At 39.6% G+C, this 26,347-nt stretch overlaps 1 protein-coding gene across 2 annotated transcripts in view; it reads left to right on the plus strand.

Moving 5' to 3' along the window:
• The window catches only part of PARN (poly(A)-specific ribonuclease), a 165,743-nt gene that overhangs the window by 92,645 nt on the left and 46,751 nt on the right, over nt 1-26,347 (plus strand). For both annotated transcript variants that reach the window (XM_090276989.1, XM_090276990.1), the window contains exon 22: nt 24,334-24,523. In XM_090276989.1, the coding sequence (XP_090133115.1) occupies nt 24,334-24,523 (190 nt within the window). The remainder of the gene's footprint in view (nt 1-24,333; nt 24,524-26,347) is intronic.

Below are 26,347 nucleotides of genomic sequence, written 5' to 3' on the forward strand. Positions count from 1 at the left end.
TTTTTATATATTTACTTTTTAATTATTTGTTTGTTTTTATTTTTAGAGAGAGGGGAAAGGAGAGAAGGAGAGAAACATCACTATGTGATTGGTTGCCTCTCACTCGCGTCCCCAACTGGGGACCTGACATGCAACCTAGTCATGTGCCCTGACTGGGAATCGAACCAGCGACACTTGGTTCACAGGCTGACACTCAATCCACTGAGCCACAGCAGCCAGGGCTTTCTGAAAATATTTTTAATGTGCTCCTGGAAGAGAAGCATTTATTTTAGTGTAACATTTTCTAAAAGAAAGAAAAAAAACATTTAGTATATAAAAGATGACCAGTTTTATTGCTAGTTTCACTAGCAAGGTCAAGTTCTATAGACATGTGTGGATTTTTAAAAGTATCAGATGCAGTAATGCAAAGTGGACAGAGCAGGCCTTTTTGGAGTTCCGTAGGCCTCACTTTGATTTCTGGGGCCTGGTTCTTATGAGCTGTGTGATGTCTGCCAGTTATACATCCAGGTTTTCTGAGCCTAGGTTTTAAAATGAAGCTTAAATAGTACTATGTGCATCCATCTATAGCAAGTTGGTGAACCTCTTCCTCACAGAGGCTCCATGCACAGTAGCTGCTTTGTCATTGGCCTCCCAGGTTGAATGAGGTGATTATTAGTATAACACACACCTGGCACTTAGGAATTGCTCAACTAAGCGGTAGCTCTTACCCACTGAACAGAAGGCAAAATAGTTTGTCTTACTGGGTTTTATATATAATCAATGGCTTTTTAACTTATGTCTTCCAGAGGGAGAAAAGAAAATCACTTTTTTTAGGCCCTGAAGGCTATACAGAATTATTTTTTTTGATGCATCTAACCATTTAGGTACATGGATCTCAACTTGAATCTGTTAAACCTAATCATTCAGGAGGCAAAGGAGAGCCAAAGATATGTCTCATATTTTTGTCATGATTTCAGTGCATTAATTCAAGCTTATGTTATGTGTGATGTATTATTCGCTACTCTCTCTGAGTAGTGTTGGAATTTGTCTGCTGCTTGAATACTTTCCAAGTTAAAAAACTTTTTAAAGATGAACCATCAAATACGATGTGGCTTGGGGTATTCTCAGCAGTTGGAATAGGTTTGTGTTAATACAGTATTTCCAGATTTTCTTTCCCTCTCTTTTGTGAACAACAATACTTATTTCTGTGTTAAGGGTGCTAGTGTATAGACTGTATCCTTAGAACAGGCCAAGCTATCTCCTCCTTGACCTTTAAAAGATAATGGAACCTTGGATTTATCACCCTGTGTCAACTCATGGCGATAAACTGTGGGCTTTAGGATTTGAGCCAGCAGTGAGTTTGTAATTTTGTTTAATTTTTTTTAAAATAAGGGAAGACTAACATACTATTTAAAGGAAATACTTGTATATATTAGAGATAATAGAAGAGCAAGAACTTGTGATCTTATTTTTGTCTGTTCTTGGGACTCCGTAAAAGGGAAAATGGTTTATAAATGACCATTATTGAGCAGCACCAGGGTTAGGTGGCATTCATAACTTTTGACATTGGTAAATATTTTTTTTTTTCCCTCGGTGGCTCACTTTTCTACATATTCTGAAATCTGTATAGATTCCTTTTCTTCTCTTGTCTTGGTTTAGCATTACAGAAAAGCAAGCGTGGCTAAATTATAAACATTGTCTGCACAGGCAAGTCAAAACACCATGTCACAGGATGGTGGTAGCTGAATGGTGTGCCGATCTGTGCTTCTGTGGTTGTTGGTGGAGACCTATGATTAGAATGCAGTGATCTGGTATGGGCTTTGGAAAGGCAGAATGATAGATTAAGAAACTAAGTCCAGTTTAAGATTTGGGTTTCCTTATTTGTCCTTTTAACTAAACAGATTTTTGGTTGTTTTGCTCTTAAGGACTTGATAATCTTTTTCTTTTTCTTCAAGCTATACCAGTTAATCTTTCTTCTTTACTTGTGATTTCAATTAATGCATTTTTATAAATCCCTACATGGTTTGTGGTTCTATACAGGCACTTACTTAGGCCTGAGTAAGTAGCTCTCATAGCTTTTGTATTTTTTCTAGAAGTTGTGAAAATAATAGAAAAATATAGTACTGGTTAAGTTGGCTATTGTATATGTATTAATTAAAAGAATTACCTGGGTGGCAGTTTACAGTTTTAGGAGAATATGTTTTTTGTTGAAGTTTGCTTGCTGAAATACAGTGCCCCATGTTTTGGAAACAGCCCTGACGTTTTCCTTTTCCTCACATTTTCCCCCAGCCCTCTGCTATGTGTCCTGTCCTCTGGGGAAAGGGTCTGGGGCAGCAGAGGTGCTTGAAATGCAAGTGCAGCAACACTGTGTAGGTTCAGTTAGTAACCCATGGGTGTCTGGGAATCTTTTCTGAATGAGTGTTTCCACCCGTTGTTTTTGTCATTGTTTTGTTGGGATGTTTATTGTTTGTTTGTTGGCTCTGGGTGAGGATTTAGAACTCTCCACTGAAAAACTGTTAGGAATATGTTCACATGATAAGTTATATATTTAACTGTTCTGGTGAGTTGTGAAACCCATTTCTTAGGGATTAGAAGGAACAAGGGCACTTAACCATATTCATCCTTTACTAAAGAAATTTAATGATAAAGTTTTATTCCTTAAGGAATAGAAAAATATGTACAAGCCTCCCCAAGGGTTGGAAAATTCACTTGTTCATATGAAGCAGATTTCTACCTGAAATAATAGCTTATGTAGACTTTTTATTCCTGCTCCAGTTGTTTCTTAAAAATCTCCGTAATTTGTTTTAATACATTTTGTCATAGCACTTATGTATTGCAGTTAATATTACAAATAATTCTTTCAAGTGCTCTTACATATTGGTAATATTTGACCAAGTGTTAGAGCAACATCTTTGTGGGTTTTAAATCATAATAATGGTGATAAGAGTTTATCATGGATTGGTAATTACACTGCTTTACCATTTGTGACAGCATTTAAAAATAATCTCTTATAGCCAAAGAAAAAGTTCCTAAATAATCATACAGCAAATCACATTTATTGAATAAAACCTTTTTTACCCCTCCTCTCCACCCTTGATTCAGTAAGTTTGTTCTTTCTGTGAGCGCACAGGGCCAGCTGAACAATGATATTCCCAAAATGCAGACTGGAAGGCAGAATGTCATCCCTGCCATGGTGTCCTTGTCTGTTGCCACAACAGGGGCTGATCAGTAAAGTCAAACAGGTTGGCACATTGTTTACATCTTTTCTTAAGCAGCTTGTAGCATTGTAGGTGAGAGTCCTTTCTCAGTGGAGTTTGCTTTCTTGAGAAGTTGGTCTAAGTAGGCAAACCCCCTAAGTGGTTTATTTTATTTCTCGGGATAATTTTACTTAATTATTTCTGAATAATTTTATTTATTTACAATATAGCTTATTTTTTGGAAATTTTGCTTTTTTAAAGTTTTGCCTTCTGATAATTTTATTATTATTAGAACAATTTACTTTCAAGAATAACCTTAAAATTCTACCAAACATTAGCAGTTGTTGGCTTAAGATATTAATTGCATACATCCAAAAAGACATAGGGATTTTCATTCAGTTTGTGATAACTGTGATTTCTTAATCTCATAGCTATAAATGAAATGAATTGTGGAATTTGGTTCAGTCTAGGTTAGGATTTTTGAGGTTTAGCTATAGCCAAACACCAAGTTAATCGAATAAAAAATTGAGACTCCTCCTTTTCAAAGAAAATGTATTTGGTCCTTGCTGGCATTGAATCAGTCCTTTTGAGTATAACATTTCAGCATATTAATAATAATATGTGTAAATGTATTCACAACTCAGTCTTCCTCTAACTTTTAAAAACTTTGCTCTATTAAAATCAGCTAAAAAGTTTCATTTTAAAGTAGGGCTCTCTCCAAGTTATTACAGAAGGACAATACTGTAGGAATATGAACCTGTGTTCCCTGTATTTGGCTTTCAGATCATCTAATTGGTTAACTACAACAACAAAGAAAATTGCTATACTCTGAGTCTAAAAAATGCCAACTTTTTGTCTTTTATTTTTAAAAGTATTTAAAAAAACAAATACATACTCATTAAAAAAAATTGGGGAGAAACACACACAAATGCACACACAACACCCAATGGAATAAAAAAAAATCACTTAAAAATATAACATTCTGGTATTTTGCCTCTTTATGTGAGTATAATCATACTATATATAGGACTTCAGGTTTTGCTTTCCTCATTAACAGGTGTGAGAAAATTTCTCATAACTTAAACTGAAAACTCTAACTGGCTGTATTAGTTAAATAAGCCATCAAGTCAATGGACCATAATTTACTCAACAATATTCTTACAGAATTTGTAGGTTATTTTTTTATCTTTAATGCTGTAAATAATACTCTCAGACCTCTTTGGGCACAAGAATTTTGTGTGAAAGAGGTACTCCAAGTGCAAAATTATAAGTTTCTGGAATTTTACTTGCTCTCTGTCAATTACATGGTAGATTCAGAAAACTCATTAAAAGAAGTTTAAAAATAAAAATTTCTTATATATTGCCAGATTGCCCTGTATAAATGTTATAATTAATTTACAGTCCATCCAGTGTTAGGTATTTATCTTTTTTAAACCAATCTTATTAGCAGTTCTTTGATTACTGAGAATGTGTTTTTTATTTTTGCAATTAGAATTCATGCATTTTATTTTGGCTATTTTCCCCAACTTTTTATTTTGAAAACTTACAAACCTATAGATAAGATGGCAACATTTTGTCATATTTGCTTTATCTCCCCCTTGCTCTGCACACACACACACACACACACACACACACACACCATATGAACATTTATATATTTTTTTTATTTTAGGAAATTTGTAATATTAATATGATCTAATGTTCAGGCTGTAATCACATTTCCCCCAAATGTCCCAATAATGTCTCTTACAGTCTTTATTTGTATTTTTTTAATCCAAGATCCGGTAAAAGTCACATATTGCATTTAGTCATTTTAGCTCTTTAGTCTCCTTTAACCTAGAACAATTAATTCCCCAGCCTATTTTTGTTTTTCATAACTTTATGACATTTTTTTGAAGAGTTGAGACCAGTTGTTTTACAGTGTCTTTCATTTGGGATTTGTCTGTCTCATGATAAGATTCAGATTAAACATTTTTGGCAGGAGTACTACAGAGGTGATGTGTTCTCAGTGTATCATATCCAGAGTCACATGATGTCAGTTTGTTCCATTATTACTGATGTTTTGTTTGATGATTTAGTTAAATGATGGCCTCAGATTTCACCATTGTAGCTTTTCACTTTTGTAATTAATTAGTACTCTGTGGGTAGTACTTGTGCAAGGATGTCTTTCCTATTTCAGTTTATGTGTTGTTAAAGCAGGCACCAGAATTATTTTGAAAGGTTTAATTCGGTCTTATGAATTGTGTGATTTTCTTAATTGATTTGTAAGTACACTCTTTTATGATTATTATTCATTGCTAACATTTAGTGAGCGATTTGTTAGTAATTAGATACTAGATGCTATTCTGAAATCTTCATATCAAATCTAGGTACCATTTTACAGAGGAAACTGAAGCTTGAGAGATTCATTCTGGGTTTTGTATTTTGCAACTATTTGTCCCCATTTATTTTGTACTTCTTTATAAATAGAGTCTATTTTGCTGCATCAAAACGTTAAATTTTTCCATAGTAACAACTATGAATTTATCCTTTTATAGTTTCTTCAGTTATAGGTTCCAAATATTGTATGGAATCTGCTTATACTAAAAATTTCTTGCTTGTCTGAAATTCACCTTTAACTGGGAGTCCTTTATTTTTATTTGGCAACACTATCAGTAAGGCTCTCCCTGACCACTTTAGTTAAAATTTTAACTCCCATTTCAACACTCTTTTTCTCCATAGCACTATATATACACAACATATTTTACTTTTTTGTGTAGTGTCTGTATTCCACTACTAGAATGTAAACTACATGAAGTCAAGTTTTTTTTTTTTTTTTTTAACATTTTTAAGTTGAGGTTTAATGTACGTATAGGAAAGTGCACGTATTATACGTGTGTTGCTCAATGAATTATTTCAAAGTGAACATACCCATATAACCACCGTCTAGGAGGACAAAGATTCATTCATTCATTCATTCATTCATTCATTTGTTGGCACTATGACAGACATCTGCCATTCCCACACGCCTTAGAAGGACAAAGATTTTTAGTCTGAGTATATTTTCAATGCCTAAAATAGTACCTGACACATAGGTTGATTGGCATATATTTTCTGAATGAGTCAATGGTGTAACCAGTGAGCTAGACAGAGTTAACTTTTGTCCAAATTGCTAGCCAGATAACTTATTATTTATTGTTTAGTTGTTATTCCATTGAAAAGTATAATTTTTAATGAATATGAATTGCATAATTGTTTAGCTCTTCCCCCGCTGTTGAACACTGAAGAGATTTGTTTGTGGTTTTTCAAGTGTGCATGTATGTATGTATTTTTGATCTTCAAACACCTTTGTGCATTAAAAATTAGTCCTCATTTCAGATTGTGTTCATAGACTGGTTTCCTAGAAGAAATTAGTAGGTCAGAGGGTATGAGCATCTCTAAGCCCCTTCTCATTTAGACAGTACATTCACTGACAGGCAGGGGACCTGTCTGCTGTTAAGAGGGTACACAGAAAGAACTGACACCATGGCCCGTGTTCCCTACTTCGGACAACAGTTAGCAGAGAGGATGGCCAGGGCATGGTAGTTTCCTTGACATCATTCTCTTTGGTGGGTAGGGGGACTGAATGCCAGCTACTCTCCTTAGACCAGCTATAAGACTTCAGGCAAGTCATTCAACAGATTTCAGGTTGCTCCTCTATGCAGTGAGGATAGTATAGTCTATGGCATTGGCAGTGTGTAGTACACGGGGTGTGATCTCAGGAACTGGTAATTGCAGCTCTAGTGCAGGTGTCTCTGGTGCTCAAAACTTACTCAGTCCCTCCCCAGTCTAGACCATTTTGGTAGATGAGCTGACTAATGCAAGGGAACCACTTCACCTGGGACAAGAAATACTTGTCAAGTGAATGAGGGCCAGGATGTGAGCTTAAAGGACAGGATTCTTACCTTCCTGTTGTGTTTATAGGTGTGTGGGTTATAACCCCCTCCAGACAGATTTATTTACCTGTGGGAGCATACCTGCTCAGCTTAGGCTGCCCTCGTCTTCCCTCACTTATACATGCTGCACCAATATTTTGAACCTCCATTACCTTTGTTGGAAAAATAGATACTGCACTACTTCTTTCTCACACGAGCCAGCTCTTTCCAGGATTGCTTTTAATCATAACGAGCTGCTGTCAGCTCCATGAGTGTCATTTGTGAATCTAGAGTACAAATTGTCTTGTGTAAACTACTCTATGTGGACATTACATTCACCACTTTGCTGTCAAGAAGAGAGGGTGGGGGTTTCTTCTTTCTTCTGATGTTCTCACTTTTTCAGGAAGGAGACTTGGTCATTCATTCAGCTAATAGTTACTATTAAGGGCCTCTGTGGGAGGTATATTATACTTACCCCTTGAAAAGTATAATATTTAATGAATATGAATAGCATAATTATTTAGCTGTTTCCCCGCTGTTGAACATGTCGGAGTGTTGTTTGTGTCTGTGGGAGGAGGTTATTCTTAAACATCCACTAAACATCCTAACACCAAAGGAGAGCAGATAGGAATGCTCGGGGGGATTGGGGGGCTGGAGGGGGAGAGAAAGGGGGGGAGTCCAAGTTGGAATTTCTCTGCCATATTTTATTTAAACCATTCTTGCAAATTTAAAAAATTCTCAATAATACATCTATTTTATTTTAATATTAAAATGTTTTAAATTACCAGATTAATTATTTAACTTTTCTTCCCTGATCGCCAGTAAAATCTATGCTCCAGGAAGCTATGTCATGGTTATTCAGTGGCTTGTAGTAATTGAAAGCACAGAGCTGTTCAGAAGCAGAGAGAAATAGCTGTGTTAAATATTCTCTCCTGGAGGAATATTACTGGTGATATAAAATGGACTAAAACACCGTCTTTGTCTTAAGAGAACCAGCTTGGGTATGTGTGATCAGAGGACAGGCACAAGGGCATTGATTATATAAAGGGGTGGGCAATAGTAGGTTTACAGTTGCAACAGATAAATAATGCAATAACTAATAAACAATAATACAAGAATTAACTTTCACATTCAGCTGCCCCCTCTTCACTAAGTTCCAACTAGAGTTGCATCGTAAAAGTTATATTCAAAGTGTCAATTCAAATTTACTCATTTTGGGAAATTATTTTTTCAGTAGTGAGACTGGTTTTGCTTGTTACTTCTCTTAATGAAAGGTGTCCAGGTGAATCAGAGAAGAGAGAGATAGCTCTGCTTTTCCCATGTGAATATCAGTTCTCCCCTTCTGTGTATACTGAGCATCCCACTGATTGGAAACCCTGTGTTTGTGTTCAGTAGCATGCTCTTCTTCCTCTGGTGTGAAAGAGAAGAAACAGCAGTGTGTTCCAATACTGGAGGGATGTGTTGGAGGCCAGTGCTGAAAGTGCCTCCGAAGGGAATTTTCAAGGGTAATTTTGAATAAAGTTTTCTCCTTTAGCCTCCCTGCCCCTCTGCCCAACATTGTTGTAACTCCATAGTATTTGGTGCTTCCTCTTAAATGAACTGTGGAAAGCACCTCAGCTCAAGGATAAGAAAGCAGTGGCCCAGAAAGGTAAAGTGGTAAAGCAGGGGCAGGACTGTCTCACCCTCAAGTGCGTACTGATCCCGCTGTTCTGCTCATACAATGTTTATTTAAATAATTTAAATCAATGCTTGCTTAAATCATAAAAGTGCTCAAAGTCCCTTCCTCCCTTCCTTTCTTTTTTCTTAAATAATCTAGACAGCATTTAGTTAAGGCTTCTGGAGAACCAAATACAGGGTCTGCCTGTGCTGCTTTGGCAACAGCCACGAATTCCTTCTGCGCTCTGGCTTGAGTTGGAGAAAGTACAAGCCCCAATTGGCTTGTGTATTGCTCCTTGTTCTTGATTTTCAGGCTACTTTCAGGTAGCTGCTTCTTCATGCAGTCCCCATGGAGCATATTTGTGGGGAGAGACTGTGCAGGGGTAGGCGACCAGCTGTGAGCCTGGGAGAGAACGCATGATGCAGAATTCCAGCCAGCCCTCTGAGGATTCTCACTGCTACTGCTTTAATAAAATGTGGCATGTTGCCTGGCAACCTGAGAGTGGTGGGACTTTTTTCTGCGTACTTTACCAAAGAGCCCTCTATCAGCTCTTGGCTGACCACTTGGGGTGGAGTAGGAGATAAACATGGCTCTGCCAGCCGACTTTCTTCTTTATTTTTCATGCCTCTGCCTGCATTTAAACATTTGCTATCTCTTCTGTTCTCATTTGTATATCACTCAAAGGTAGAGGTTGGACAGTTGGATCCCATATCAAGATGGGAATTAGTTACTAAAAATATGTTCCTTTCTTTACTAGTCAGAATTATTTCATTTGTGATTCAGACCTCTGGATTTTTTCACTGAGTCTGTTAGGTAGCAGCAGAGTCTGTAGCATGCACTTCCTTGCCACCAATTTGGTTTTGACAGAAGGATCCAGTTGTAGGCCGTGAAGCAAGCCTGGTTTGTTCTTTTCCTGTTGGTGAAGGCCTCTGACTGTTTCCCTCATCTGGCACAGGGCATGGGACGCTGTCTGTAAGTCCCCTGGAACACCGTGGTTTGTGGAGCTTGACATCTGGGACCCAGGGAAGCTGCTGTCACATACTCATGTATTTCTTCATTAAAATTATAGCATAATATGCAAAGTCAGGCTAAGTAAATTCATTTGTTAAACACACTTGAGTTTGCATGCTCTAAAATGAGACTTTATTTATGTTAGAGGCATTAGATGTGGGGCCTCGGGTTATAATTTAAAGGATGGTACCATTTTTGTGGGGGAAAATAAATGTAGAGAGTACATTTTTAAGTCACGAATGCTTCATTCATGAGCATTCTGTGTACCACTGTACAGATCCATGACTTTCCAAAGTTGTTTTTTAATTTCTTAATCTGTTGAGTATTTTGACATTATGGGAAACCCTTGCGCCATTGTGAATTTTAAGATAAAATGTTATAAAAATTTCCAAAAATTTTAAATGTGTAGCAGTTTTACAACACTTGCCATTATATTAATTTCATGTGAATGTTTTCAAATATAAGACTTGGCTTTTTAATCTAACCAGTCGATTTTGCATTGTCCAAATAGGCAAAAAGATCACATTAATTTCACCTTAGGATGTAGTAAACAAGATGAGTGTTTACAACATCTTAGAGATATTAACAACTTGAAACACGAAAGCTGGACAGTGTCAGTATCACTTAAAATTTTTTTTTCCTTTTTCTCCTGCCGGCAGAGAATTTCACAGGTTCATTAAATGCTCATGAATGGTGAAGAACTTGTTAGTTCTCTGAATTTTGGGAGTTGCCACCTTCTAGAAGCACTTACTCATCAAATGGGAAAAACTGCTACTTTCCTTGGCGCTCATGCTGGCGTGCTCTCCAGGCCCCCTCCTGTCCTATTCCTGCTTTTCCACGTCACCTTTTTCTTCTTTCCCTCTCCTGTCCCTCTGTGAATACATGTGTTTGACTCTAGCAAAATGTCACTGCATTTGCTTAAGCTGCTTTGGCACCTTACTGTGCTCATGCCAGACCTGAAACACTCCCTGTAGCAACTGCCTCCCATTACAGGGAGACAAACTGATGGGTGAAGAAAAGAAGGAGGTGATGTAGTTTTCCAAAAATCTTGAACTCTATAGGGACGTGATTTGGTAGTTTAAAAGGAGAAAAATAGTACAAGTAGAACGACCATGTTAAATGTCAAGATGGAACGGTCAAATAAAAAATAATTCTTGTTCAGTTTTGTGCTGTCCTTCTGCGACGTTTGGTAATCCTTAGGGTTTTAGTGTGCAGCCCACAGATGGAACCCACCAGTGAAATAAATCAATCGCTGGGCACATTGTCTCAGCACAGACAAGGAGTAAAATGGATGTGGAAAATAAGACTAACTTTGTCATTCTTTATTTCTCCTTTGAAAAAGTGTGTGATTCTTTCTGTATACTTCTTTCCTGAAGTCAAACATTGCAAATTATAACAACTACATTTCATTGTCCCAAGGCGACCTGTAGTCTAAAGAGCAGATTTCATTCCTTTTGTTGTTAACCTATTTACTCTCCACAGAAGGCAGGCACAATGCCAGTGAGGGCTCCATGAAGGCACGGAGGCGGCTGGCCTAAGTGTTCAATGAGGGTGTGTCAGCATTTTCCCAAACCTTCTTGGTGGTGACAGATCACATGGTGGGTAGATTCAGAATGTTCCACATCTGTAGATGGATTGCAGGGGTGAGGAGTCCGGAAATGAAAAGCAGGGCTAGGAAGAGGGGGCTCTTGTTCCTAGGGTAACAGCCTTCATGAGAGCACTGGCTGGTTCCAGATTGGTGGTGTGACCAGGAATGGTTAAAGGAAATGACAGTCAGAGTTGTCCCATTTGCATGGAATTTACACATAATTTCTGTGACTCCTTCCTTTCTAGGTTAGGAGAGGTCGCTTTTTGGGTGACTGATACGCTCCTCCCCAGGGGTAATGACTCATCTTACAGGTGAGATAGCTCAGCCCTGCCTCACTGATAAGGGCCTGTCATTCTCATTTTCTCTCCAGGTTCCCTCCTTTCCTCAGGGTTTCAGTTGGTTAATGAATAAGCTGAGTCAGGAGGTGTAAGTAAATTCTTTGATCAAATGAAAACCACATCAAAACATCCACAGAGAGACATTTAATGACAGTGTAAAGATTGCAGCACATCATCTCCTGTTTCTGGTTGGCTTGTAAACAGACTTTAAACTTCTCAACTATTGAAACCTTTCAGTCTGAAAATGTGCTGCCCTGTCAGGCTTTTTTGCAAGCCTGGTTAGGGAAAGTGGGGAAAAGATGATGCAGTTATGTTTTATTACAACAGCATTAATATTGTGGCAGATTAAGTGCTTCATAAACAGTTCCATAAGCTGCGAAGGTTCAGTAGTCAAAAAGTATTGTCTTGGTGTATGTGGTGCACCTTTATATCTGGTGTGTATTTGCATCTGGCATCCAAAGCATTGTTACGAGAACTAGTCCAGATTAAAGAACCCTACTTAATTTTGACTATGGACCCAGCGACTATCTCCAGCCAGCAGTTCAGTTACATGGGGGCTTTGGTTGGTGAATAGATTGTGTCCTAAAAGTTCTTTTGTTGATTAACCTTTTAGAACACAAAGGACATTGTCGCCTAGAAATGCCATTTTGAAAGGTGGGTATCAGTGAGCTGTGGTGTGTTTCAATCTTTGGGTCAGGGCCCATTAGTGGGTCAGGAAATCAATGCTGGTTGACACCAGTACAAAAAAAGAAGGGAGAAAGAAACAGAATAGAAAACATCAGAGTGAGTTGGGTGTAGTAAAGGTAGGTATTGTTTGGTGATACTGTTGCAATTTAAAACCTATTGCACACTGTGCTGCCATTTGAGAGTAAAAGGCACTCGTGTGGAGTGGGGGTAAGTTGTATCAGCGATGGGTTAAATCGGGCCATTTACTACCATCAACCACTGTAACTAACATCAGGCAAATTACTTGACCTGTCTGGGGTTCCATTTGTTCAAATTCATATTCAAAACAGGGCTGTTTTGTATAGGTAGGATTAGAGATGAAAGAAAATATGTTGAGATTAAAATATTGGGATATTAGAGAATATAAGATAATATATTAGGACTAGAGCCAATATAGCATCTGGCGCATGGTAACTTCTCTATAAACCATGATTATTATTTATTTGTACTCCTTTGTGATCTGTTTTTAAGCCTTAAAGATACCGTTATAAAATAGTCTAACTCAGCGGTTCTCAACCTGTGGGCCGCGATCCCTTTGGGGGTCGAATGACCCTTTCACAGGGGTCACCTAAGACAATCGGAAAACACATATATAATTACATATTGTTTTTGTGATTAATCACTATGCTTTAATTATGTTCAATTTGTAACAATGAAAATACATCCTGCATATCAGATATTTACATTACGATTCATAACAGTAGCAAAATTACAGTTATGAAGTAGCAATGAAAATCATTTTATGGTTGGGGGTCACCACAATATGAGGAACTGTATTAAAGGGTTGCGGCATTAGGAAGGTTGAGAACCACTGGTCTAACTGAAACTTGTACTTCCGTAGAGAAGAATTTACTCAATGTTTTTGACGTTTAGGATCTGCCATCTTGTACAGTCTAGGAGATCTTTGATTTTTACTTTAAATTATTCCTGTGTAGTTGAGACATCAATCTTAATTTTCTCCCATGAAGTGTAAAAGAATGTTGTGAATTGCTTAGGTCTTTCAGCTGTCTGTCAAGTTTGTCAAGATCGTTAAATATGGAATTGCTTTCCAACTCCTATTATAAGTTGTGTATTTCATCTTTAAAAAAAAATAAGGTTCTCTTTCTCAACTCTCAATTCTAGACTTTTTTGAAACTCCATCTGCTCCTCTGTGAGTCCATCATAAAGTTCCTTCTTTCTGCACATCACTACCCCATCTTTTAAGGAGCTATGTCAGCACTTGTGAAAGCTTTTTTTTTTTTTGGTTTGACTTGGGTTTAGAGCAGCTACTTTGTTGACAGTGTTGAAGGGTAGATTAAAATAGTTATCAAAACCATAGTCGGGGAGGTCAGGACTCAAATCCAGCTCTGCCAGTTAGTTATTTTGGCCCACGGCAGGTTACTCAACCTCTCAGCCTATTTTTGTGTCTGTAAAAATAGAACTACTGCCCACCCTGAGGGGTGGATTTGAGGAGAAAAAGAGCAAGGGCAGATTGGTAACTCTCTGCAAAGAAGGCCACTATCTCTGGCAGGGTCATCACAGTCACTAGCCCATGCGTTTTTCTTTCTTTTCTAATATCCAGCCCTGGAGCTCGGAAGACCTGCCCCCTCCACCCAGGAAACAGCCAACTTCCAGGCACAGTTTCCTACCCACAGATTCATAAAGCTCTGCACCCACTCCTCCATTCTCTCACAAGTGCATCCCACACGTTTACTTCCTGGGGTCTTGCTCTATCTACCCCTCACCCCTGGGCATACCCAGTGACATTTTTCCAACGGCACGAAAACCTGCTGCATCCCTTCCATCTTTTCAGAACTCCTGAGATCCCAGTTCGTCTTTGCTTGTGATCGTTTCTCTCCTTTCACAAATCCAGGTGATCTGCATTCATCCCCCTTGCCATCATTTCCTCTCACTCTCAGCCTTCTGTGGCATGCCCACATGGCCCTGAGCCTGTCCTTACTAAGCTCCCCAGTGTCCTCTGTGCCGTAGCACCACCGGACTCTCTCCTCTTACCTGGTCACTAGGGCCACTGACGTTCTTCCTTCTGGAGCTCCCTGGCACTTCCTCTCTGGGTTAGTCCCTCTCCCTTTTCAGCCTGCAGCTTCCCAGGCCCCAATGCCTACTCTTCCCTACCTATATGATGATTAAATCTCCGTGTTCCTGATTCCATTAGGAATTCTTTACTTATTCTGTGCGCCCCATTCCTATTCCTGTTCTTGCCCCCTCACCCACAGTGATCTTGTAGAAGCAAACATCAGATCACACCCTACTCCTGACTAAAAACCCTTTGGGGGCTCCTGCTGCTCTTGGCATGGCCAGAGTCCCTCTGTGCTGTGTCTGTCACCGTAGCTTCACCGTGGGCTTCTCTCTGCTCCCTCTTTAGGGCTCCACGTGGCTGTCAGTTCTTTTTGCAGTTCCTCAGTCAAAACTGTGCTTCCTCACTTAGAAATCAATCACGTCATGTTCCTTCTGCCGAGAGCACAATTATCAACTCTCAAAAATTTTAACATTGTCTACTTTTTCAACCTTCAAGTCTCAGGAGAGACACAAATGTCATTTCTTTGGGGAAATGGTCCCTGTGTCCTAGGTTTGATCAGCTCCCCACAAGAAAAACCAGGGCACTTCTCTTTCTCTAACCCTCAGTGCACGTTTGGAGCGCTGTTTGCTGTCGTTCTCTCCCTGCTGAACACAAGGACTGTGTCTCTGCATCGTCCTCATAGCCCCAGTTCCTAGTGTTACAAGATGGTTCGTTTGTTCATGAATCAATGAATAGACATAAAGTGAACAAATGAGAATTTAATACATCAGTGTCTGTATTCATGAACAAATGGTTGGATGAATGAACAAGTGAGGACTAACTACATTTGTTAAGCAGTTAGTGTAGTTCTTGATATATATATATATATATATATATATATATATATATATATATATAAGTGCTCAATAAATGTCAGCTTTGTTTTTAATTGACTTTCAGCTAGTAACCATGAAAAGAAAAAAGTCACCACCAGTCTGGGTAACGGAAACAGTGTTCCTTAGTGACATCATTCATTAAATGCTAAAGCAGTTGTGGTAGGCCTTGGAAATTTAGAACTCAAATACCAGTCTCTTCCCCTCACCCTCAACCTTTTCATAGCTCGTATTCTTCCCTCCAGCCTTCCTCATGTTAAAAACCATCGTTTCTCACATTATTCTTGCCTACCTGGTGTTCCATTACCAATCTGTTCCTTTCCTTTCCTCCGCCTCTAGATGTGGGCTTCTTCAGGGTAGGGAATGTGTCTTCCCTTCTGCCACACCCCAGTACCCAGCACAGTACCTAGGACTAGTGTTTGTTCAATAAATGAATGATGATGACTGTTTAAAAGGCAGACTGTTGTGTTGTCAGTAGACTTAGTGGAAATTAGTTGATTAATTATGATCTCAGTATAGTTGTGAAAAATTATTGTTCAGACTTTTTAATTTTATACTTGTTGAGTATGGTTGATAAATTGGTTTCTTTATTTTCCATTTTATTTCCACATTTTTGCATAGGAGAGATTTTGCTAGATTGCATGCATATTCTAAATGATAGTCATATTCCAAGAGCTATTGCAGACTCAAGTATTTCAGGCCTCCTCACTTCTAGCACACCATGGCATGATGAGTTACAGTTCACTGAATCTGCGTTCCTGTATAATGTCTTATGTTGGCTGGGGCACAGTTTTTTGTTTCGTTTTTTTTTTTAAATAACTTATTTACTTATTTTATTTTTAGAGAGAGGGGAAAGGAGTAAGAGAGGAAGAGAAACATCACTGTGTGGGTGCCTCTCACTTGCGCCCCCAACTGGGGACCTGACATGCAACCTAGTCATGTGCCCTGAATGGGAATCGAACTGGCGATACTTGGCTCACAGGCCGACGCTCAATCCACTGAGCCACAGCAGCCAGGGCTGGGGCACAGTTATTTTTGTCGGAAGTATGTTCTGTGATTTAACAGCATTAGCCTCATTAATTAGACACCTACTGTGTGCCAGGCATTTTGCTAGAAGCTTTGTATACATACTCACTACTCTTCCTAATAGCCTTATTAGATAGGTAGATATGCTCATTTTATGGATAAAGAAACAGAATCCCGGGGAGGCAGATCACTTGCCTCAGGCAAGTTAAGATTTGGGCAGGATTTGAACCCAGGTCTTTGTGGCCTCAGAACCTGTGGTTTTCCCACCTGACTTTGTCATCTCCCTTTTTTTTATATTAGTAAATGTCACTATATCTATATGTCAGCCTTTGTCCAGTTTATAAAGAGTGCTTTCTTTGTCACTTCTTTGGCCTTAAATAGAGAACTGTGAGGGGAAATAAGGTTTGGGACAGTGACCAAAATGAGTACCTGTTTTCCTTTAGTTGAGCGGCATGATGTGGAGAGAGCATGGAGTCCTAGGCGTGACTTGTAGGTGGCAGAACCAGGATTGCACTCTTCCCTCATCTGCCACTTCTCACTGAACGCCAGTTGAGTTTTCTCGCAGCCTTGTCAGCAACACCCACCTTCACTGGTAAGAAACCAGCGAAGGTGGGCATGTGGAAGGTGTCTGTAAACGCTTAGCTGCTCTTGCCATCATGCTCTGCGCTTCACATCTTTGAAAGCCTGAGCCTGCTTCCTTTTCCTTAATTCACTTCTCTTTTGGGTGCCCCCTCACACTCAGACGCTATGGTGGAGACCTTGGGAAGGCAAAGCTGAAAGAATCAAGTCTCCTGCCTCTTACTTCATTGTTGCCATCTGTCCCTCTTCCAGGGCTTGAATCACTTTCATTGCCTTAGTTTTCACTCATTCACATTCATGCTTAGTACTTTTTAAAAAATTACCGTTTGTTAGAGAAGTACCCACTGTATGAAGGAGTAACAAGGACAAGGAATCACAAGCTGTGATCCTCACCTTGCACCTGAAGCAGGTCCGTCAGTGTCATTGCTGTAAGGCTTAGGTGTGGCGATGTATGGGGACTGTTGCTGCACAAGGGAACCGGCTCTTTAGCGTCAGAGACACCTCCCTCTTGTTGTCAGCCCAGGGCTCTTCATCAACTAGATCCAGGCTTCATCATGAGATATCTAACTGAAAACTTTGTGCATTTGTATCCTGGTTCTGGCTTTTTTTTTTTTTTTTTTTTTTTTGAGCAGAAACAGGTTGCCAACAGATAGAAAAGCTGTATTTCTTCCCTCCTTTCCTTCCATAGATTAAGTTCCCACCAACAGACCATGATAGAGCCCAGGCACTGCCCAAGGGTATGGTCTGGCCCTATTGGGTAAATGTGGGGAAAGAGTAAGAGCTGAGGTGAGAAAACCACACAGGGCTAGATGATTACTGAGGGCCCTGCATGGTGCACCGGCAAGTTGGGGCTATTTGGAAGACTCTGAAGGCTTCTACAGAAGAGAGTGGATGTTGTCAGGTGGACTGCAGAGGGTAAAACAGGGTCTCATATTCTGGCCTGCCCACTTTTGCCTGTTGGCATGCTGGAAATAGCTGTGTTTCTGCATGCTTCTGTTATATCATCCATTTCTTATCTGCACCTCAGTGTCTTCTAAGACCCTACGATGGGTTGAGGAGAAATATATCCTGGATCAGGTTTTTGAACATAGGAAAATACTCATAATGACCATTAGGGTTTCGTGGTTTGGTTTGGTTTTGGTTTTAACTCCTTTCTTTAAATATTTTAAAGTTTGCTCCTCCATAGAATTCAAGATAAAACCCTCTATTTCCTATTTGATAAAAGTGGGAAAGCAGTTACTTTGTTGAAAACCAAATGTGATCAAAATTATATGAACCATGAGAAAACATTTATGTCCATTATGTTCACAGTTAAATAAATAAGCAAACACAAAACAACATTCAGTGATTATGCTGGCATGGGGTGAAAACCTAGAATGGCAGTATCATAGTGCAGGGCTGGGCCGGAGGCTGTCTAAATGGGTGTCTGAAGCAGGCACCATTGAGCATGAAAACCCATGTTGATGTATGGAGAGCAGGTTTTGGGTCTGCAAAGCTGCCAGAGGCCACCCTGGCACATGTCACTTCTGGTGGTGGGTTAATAAACTAGGTGTCACACAAAGAGTACTTTTATTACTGTTATGTAGAGATGGACAGGCTCTGATTATCTTGAAGACAGGTGTATATGCCCATATTATCTCTAAATGACACGATCTGGGACTCTTCTGGTGCACGTGGTGTCATGAGAAGAATGTAGGCTTTGGTTTGCATCGCAGCCCAAACACTTGCAATCCTTGGGACCTTGGGCTAGTCACTTGTTCTGAGCCTCAGTTTCCTTATCTATTAATATAAATGCTTACAGGATTTTCTGTAATAAGAATATAGGTAATTTTTCCCTGGCTGGTGTGGCTCAATGGATTGAGTGCCAGCCTGTGAACCAAAGGGTTGCCGGTTTGATTCCCAGTCAGGGCACATGCCTGGGTTGCAGGTGAGGTCCCCAGTTGGGGACATGCAAGAGGCAACCACACATTGATGCGTTTCTCCCTCCCTTTCCCTCTCTCTGAAAATAAATAAATAAAATCTTTAAAAAAAAAGAAAAGAATATAGGTAATACTCTTAGAAATTGTGAGCATGATGTTGGCTGAGGATAGTCATTGTAGAAAATGCAGGACTAATGGTGTGTCCTGCAGTTTTTAAGTGCTCCCTCTCCCCCCTCCCAGCAGTTGCTACAATAAACCGATCTTATCAGTCTGATAACCAGGCTATACTAATGTCCTTATAGCTTCCTGGGAAAGGTTTGAGAAGTCTGGCATTTCAGCAGCAGTGCTCATTTGCATTACCTAGGCCATCCAGGGGCATCTCCTTATCACAGAGGACATAGAAACCAAAGTTAACTCTCAACCTGCTTTTACACAGACCTTCGTACTTGGCCAATCTGTATTGGAAATGGCCCGTAGTAGTTGGACAGGGTAGACAACAGAAAACCCAAACAATTTGTTTGGTTAAAATGTAATGAACATCTATGAAACCGCCACTCAACCGAAGACGTAAATTTTGCTAATAAATTATATCTACCTGTTGTTCCTCCCCTATCCCACCCCCCTGTTTACCTGCCAGGGGCAGCCCCTCTCCTGAAAGTTGTGTGGATCATTGGTTTCTGTGTTGCTGGTTTTTTAATTCTCTCTCTCTCTCTCCCTAACACCATGCATCCCTCCCCTCCCTCTCTCCCTGCTGCCTCTTCCTCTACAAATTTACAAAACGTTACCTTATTGCCTGAGGTTGAGCATCTCTTTATATAATTATTGTCATTATATGCTTCCTTTTCTGTCTTCCCTGGCTGGTTTGGCTCAGTGGATTGAGCGTCGGCCTGCGAGCTAAGTGTCGCTGGTTCGCTCTTCCAGTCAGGGCACATCAGAGAAGGAAAACTCTGACTCCAAAAAACCTCCGCTGCCTTGCGGCATACCTCTTCAGGGGAAAGGCTAAGGGAGTAAACCCCGACAGAAAATCCGGAGCCGGAGTCCCTAAGGCGGTTTGACGTTGTAGTCAACACCGGCAACTCCTGCGGCGCACCTGAAGCCAAGCTGTATTGACTCCGTCTTTCCCTTGGACCCTTCAGCTGCGAAGAGAGGGGGGGGTCTGCTGCATGGGCAACAGCAGACCCTCCATATCACCCTGCCCAGGCTCTGTAGCTTCAGCTTCACTGGAGAGGACACTCCAGCGTCATCGCAAGATGTCGATTCAACACGGGAGGAGACAGATACCGTGTCACTCCCGAGTCGGACTGCACAGCCATTCTCGGCGGTGCAGATAGACTCTTAAGAAGCTACACCATCGTCTCTCGAGACGGACGGCTGCCGACGATGCTTCCTTTTCTGTGAAATGACGACATGCTTTTCGTGTCTTTTGCCCATTTTTCTGTTGAGTGTTTTCTGACTGATTTGTACATGTTTTCATGTATTCTGGTGTTCATCCTCCATCCTTTGCATGTGTTACAAATATCTTCTCCCAGCTTGTAGATTGTCTCCATTCTCTTTAAAGTGTCTTCTGATGAACAAAAGCTTTACTCTTAATGTAGCCAAATTTATTGATATTTTTTATGCTTAACACTTTTGGATCTTCGTAAATTCTTCAAGTTCAGAAAGATATATACATATATTTTCTTCTCAAGTTTTCAAAGTTTGTTTTTGACATTTAAATTCTTCATCCATCTGGATTTGGTTTTTGGTATAGTGTAAGAATTCAATTTTATTTTTTCCTATGGATAAACAATTTTTCCAATTTCTCCTTTTCCACACTCTTTGTTATAAAGTCTCTGTCCAAATCAAACTTAGATGGATTCGTAAGTCTATTTCTAGGCTCCTCTGTACTGTTGGTCAGCTAGCTTGTCTTTGCACCATACTACAATGTTAATTACTTATGCTTTACAGTAAGCTTATTTTGGTACCCAGGCAAGTCCCCCACTTTTTTCTCCTTCAGAAATGTCTGAGCTATTGTTGGCTCATTTGTTCTTTCATTTAAAAGTTGGAATCAACCTTTCTAATTCTACAGAATAATTGAGGTATAATTTATGTACAGTAAAATTACCCTCTTTGTCAAACAGTTCTATGTTTCCACAAATGCAGTCACCACCACATTCAACATATAGGACAGTTTCATTACCCCCCCAAATGCCCTCATCGCCTTTGAAGTTGACCTCCTCCCCTGTCCCTGGCTACCACTGCTCTGTTCAGATGTGTTTTTCATTTCATTTAACTTTTTTCAATGCTCTATTATAATGTTGGATTTTTTTTTCTGCACTTGCATTAGATCTATAGATCAATTTAGGAAGGAATATACATCTTATGTTAAGTCTTCTTGTCCTTTAATGTATCTGTCAACTTAGTAGGAGAAACTTAGGTAAACAGTAATGGAAAGTTCTTAATTTTTAGGGAGAAAAACAAACTAAAATGTTTAGTGGTTTTTAAAAACTCCTAGTAAAGAAATCATTTTATGAGATATTTCTCAATCTAAATAAACACATAAATACACAAATGCATGACAGACATGTGGCAATGCAACATTAAAAAAGAAAAAAGCTTGTCTTGGTTCCAAACCTGCTTTATTGCTCTTCTACAAGACCTTAGGCAAGTGCTTAGTTCCCCTGATGCTCTGTCTCTTTGTCTGTGTGATGACTAGAACATCCCCTTCCTTTCGGGGTTGTTGTGAAGATTAAATGCTGTCATGTGTGCCAAGTGTCAAGGGACAGCAAACCCGACACAGTGAAAACATGAGTGGATGAGACTGTTATGTGGGGGGAACTGCTCTCACTCACCTACAAGGAAAAGAGAAAGAACTCTCAGTGCGTTTGGTTCCCCAGTGGCTTTAACCAAGTGTCACAATCAAAAGATGCCCTTGAATCATTTCCCTGACAGTTTTGGAAAAGGTTAGTGTTGCCAAGCAGCCGACTACATGCTGCTTCTGACAGGCGAGCTGGAATCACTGGAGGACACAGCTGACAGCCAATTCATTTTGCTGATTCATCCATTAGAGGAGTGGCTTTGAGCCAGAGCTTGGCTTCTAGATTAAAGGCCGAGAGCTGCAAAGCTGCTGGGACTTGAAGGAATGCTGGTAAATTATTGCCATGTGAAGGCCAGCAGTGAAGAGTGGATTGTTATTTGTTTCCCCTTTTAAGCGATCCTAATTCCAAATGTGCTCAAATAAATTCCCCCTCCGTGGTTAGGGAGTTGTTTGTAACATTTGTCCATGGGAGTGAGAGTAAAATTATTGGAAACAATTGGACACTATTAAACAGATCATCTTGGCTCCTTTGTGATCCAATCATCACCTTTGTTTTCGGGGAAATATTGACTCAGGCCTACTCTTTTATTTGGTAGTCCAAATTAAATTTGAGAGAGGAGTTATTGAAGATGTCACCCCTTTTAAGCACACTTGCAGAATGAACCTGCCAGGTGAAGGAATGAAACTTGAAAATCCAGGAAGTGTTCATTTACCAAGCGTCAGTACAGAATAATGATGGTAGAATCCATGGGTTCTCATTATGTGTCATGTTGGTAGGTTATCCTGTTTTAGTAGGTAGTCTCAAGCATACAGGGAAATCAACCCTACATAAAGCTTGCAAGTGACAGGGTGAGCTTAAGAGGTGGAGACTGTGTCTTGTTTTACCAAATACCTAACGTAGTCCCTAGACAGACACTGAGTGATCAGTTAGTGGATGGAAGCATAGATGGATATTCGTGGATATGGAAATTGTTAGGCAGTTAGATAAATGAGGGGAAAAATCAGAAGTGTGGCCCACTGAAAGCAGGAAAAGTAATTGTCACAGGAATAAGGTTTTCAAGAAAGGATCCTCTTTCTGTCGTTCTCTGATGCGAGTGACTTTGGTCAATAGCGCGTCTCCAGAACTTGATGCCTCTGTTTACCTGCTTGTGAGTCAGAGCATGCTGTTTCGAGTTCACATTCCAGTAACTCACTCCACTTCTTTGGGAGACTGTATAATATGAAAGTTTCTTAATACTCTCATGGTTTTTTTTCTTTTATTTATTTTTTCTTAATTCAAGTGCATGTTTGAGAACTACGACAAACTTCCTAGTAAAATTTGTGTTTTTTAAATAATCTTTTTCCCCCTCTTTTTCTGTAGTAGTTTTATATTCCTCTTTAAGTAGTTAAACATTTAGGGCACAACATTCTGTAATCCACTGTTGTGCTGAGAAGTTTCGAGCAAATCTAGTCCAGTTGGAGTATCAAGTATTGGGTATGTGGAGTACCTGCCTCTCACACTGTTGTTTTTCCCTCTGATTTAAGATCCTTAATTTAACTGGAGTCCCTTGTCCAGTTCTGATGTTCTCAAAGACTGCATGCTTATCACCACTTGCTGCATTCTGTGTGTACTCATTCATGTAATATTTATTGAGAACTACTCTGTACCAAGAACTTTGCTAGGAGTGGGTCTGTAGATTCTGTGTCAGGTGTCATGGTGCTTTTGAAGCTGCTGAGGTACCAAGTCAGCATGACGAGGCTCCTACTGTCTCATTGCCAGTGTGGGTCATAACGGTTGGCAGCGATAGTGTGGCTAGGAGAGGATATGCTCAAACTGCCTGAGCCAGAATCAGGAAATGGGTACCCATCCCCCAGTAGGCCTTCCATGCATCCTCAGGCCCATTCTACCAGCACCTTCCATTCCACCCACCTCCAAGGGGGAGGCAGCAAGGGATTGCAACAAAACTGACCTGGCTTTAGTCAGGCATTAACACCAAGGAGGGAGTAAGCTCCATCCAGCTTTCAAGTACTCCTGCCAGCCAGAGGCACATTACAGAGAATTAGCGGTCTTTAAAAGTGGAAGAAGAGGCATTGTGGGGATCTCTCAAATTTGCAGTCTGAAGTAAGGTGCAGAGCAGCGAGAAGGCCCCTGGTCTTAGGGTCAAAGTAAACTGGTTTGGCATCCATCACTGCCACTTCCTCGTGGTGAGGTCTACGGTAAATCACCTGACTTCAGTGTCCCTGCTTTCTCATCAGCAAAAGCAATGCCTGCTTTGCAAGTTTATTGTGAAGATTAGACATCATGTATGCAAAACACTGGACACAGGTAGACCTTCAGCATTTGACAGTGAAGATTACTTTTATTGCCATGTGTGTTTTTAACAAAAAAAATGAGTGTTTACAGTTTTCCTTCAGTGGTTTTGTCTCTCTTACTTTGAAAATGAACAATTTTCAAGCAGTAATGGTACTTACAAATATTTTGAAAATTATTATTTTACTTATAGCATTACGATTCTTTGCAGTTTTCAGAGTACTTTCACACTATGAGGGAGTCTGGGGAGCAGTGACTCTCTTTTCTCCAGATAAGAAACTTAGACTTGGAGAGTCTATGGAATGTTGCCAAGGCCACCTGGCTTCTAAGTGGCAGAGCTGGTGTCTGAGCTCAAACCTGAACCCAGGGCTCGTTTGACTACCTTAGTGCCATCTCTGGGGTTAGGTCAGGCTCTTTGATAAGGATTTTTTCTTTTCCTTGTAGCTGTCAATACCAGCAAATACGCAGAAAGCTATCGGATTCAGACTTATGCTGAATATGTGGGAAAAAAACACGAGGAGAAGCAGATCAAGCGAAAGTGGCCAGAAGATAGTTGGAAGGTGGTTGAGAGAAAGCGGTTAAACAATCACTGCATATCCTGTGCTCTGCAGAATCACTATTACCGCACCAATAGGTAAGAAACTTTGGCTATTGATTTAAAAGGGCAGAGTTGTTCTAGCAATGTATTTTTTTGTTGTTGTTGGCTTCCTACAGGATTGTAAGTAATAAATCTGACTTTTGAGAAAGACTTTTTAAAAACTTTTCCCATAATACCAGAAGTTAATACCACCTTAATTCCTTCTGTGCTTTATCAACCACAGCTGGTTCACTTAACACTCATAAAGCCCTCTTGAGGCAGACAGGATACCCCTTATTCCCATTTTAGAGGTGAGAAAACACAGGCTCCATGACTGCCCATTAGTTTCAGTGAGAGAGCCAGGTTCAGGGTTGAACTCTGATCCCTTCCTCTTCTCAATATGCCATGTGGCCTCTGTCTGAGCTTCTGAATTCCTTTCAATTCCTACATAGGGATCTAGAAAGAGAGCCTGACAAATACTTCTGTTAATGGTTTTCATAATCCTTTCAGAAGATAAATACTGGTAACATTTTGGCATCTTTGTGAAACTACAAAACATAGGCATAGAGAACAGGGGTGGGAGATGTTCACTATAGAAAATTGTGTTCGATTCCCAGTCAGGGCACATGACTAGGTTGCACGTCAGGTCCCCAGTTTGGGGCGTGAATGAGAGGCAACCACACAGTGATGTTTCTCTCCCTCTCTTTCTTCTTTCCCCTCTCTCTAAAAATAAAATAAATAAATAAATAAATAAATAAATAAATAAATAAGAAAATTGTAAAGTTCATGAAGGTGTGAATTAGCAGAAGAAAAATTAGCCGGAATCCCACTACCCAGAAGCAACCACAGTTAATATTTTGTATTGCTTTTCATACTTTTAAAATGGTTTTATAGAGATTTTAAAAAATTGAAGTATAATTAACATAACAATAAAATGTACAGACTAAAATGTTTAGTGCAAAGAGTTTTAACAGTTATATATACCACCCTACGAAAGATACAGAACATTTTTATCTCCCCGCAAAGTTTCCGTATCCCCTTTTAAGCAGCCCACTGCTCTAAGCAACCACTTTGTGTTTCCATCACTATAGATCAGTGATGTTCAACCTTTTTTATCTCATGGCACATTTAAACTAATTACTAAAATTCTGTGGCACACCAATAAATATATATTTTTTTCCAATCTGACAAAAAATAGGTATAGTTTTGTTTATTCGCACTAGAGGGCTGCTGTAGTGTGGGCTGTTGTCATTTTTTTATTTGATAATCAAAGGAAAAGAGGTTGGTGCCCCTGACTAAACAGTCAGTTCTGGCATGTTTTAAAAATTCTTATGGCACACTAGTTGAAAATCGCCTCTATAGATTAATTTTTATTCTTGGAGTTTGTAAAAAATGTAATCATATGGTATTGTGCTTGGCTTCCTTTGCTTAACATGTTTTTGAAATTCATCCCTGATTTTGTGTGCATCGGTAGTTCATTATTTTTTATTGTTCAATAGTATTTCACTATATGAATATACATTTACCTGTTATGTTGGTGGACATTTGGGTTGTTTCCAGTTTGGGACTATTATAAATAAAAATGCTGTGATCATTTCCATAAAAAAAAATTGTGGGCATGTGCTTTCACTTCTCTTAAGGAAATACATAAGACTAGGATTGTTGGTTCTTAGGTTAGGTGCATGTTAAAATGTAAAAGAACAACCAAACAGTTCTCGAAACTGGATGTACATTTTATACTCCACGAGTATTGTGTGACAGCTGCAGTTGCTCCATATCCTTACCCACATTTTGTGCTGTTAAGGTTTTTTATTCTAGCCAGTCTAGAGGTATAAGATGGTATTGTCTTATGATTTTAATTTACATTTCTGTGGTGATAAG

Source organism: Furipterus horrens, unplaced genomic scaffold (assembly GCF_987537825.1).
Source record: "Furipterus horrens unplaced genomic scaffold, mFurHor1.1.pri manual_scaffold_5, whole genome shotgun sequence".
Classification (NCBI taxonomy): domain Eukaryota; kingdom Metazoa; phylum Chordata; class Mammalia; order Chiroptera; family Furipteridae; genus Furipterus; species Furipterus horrens.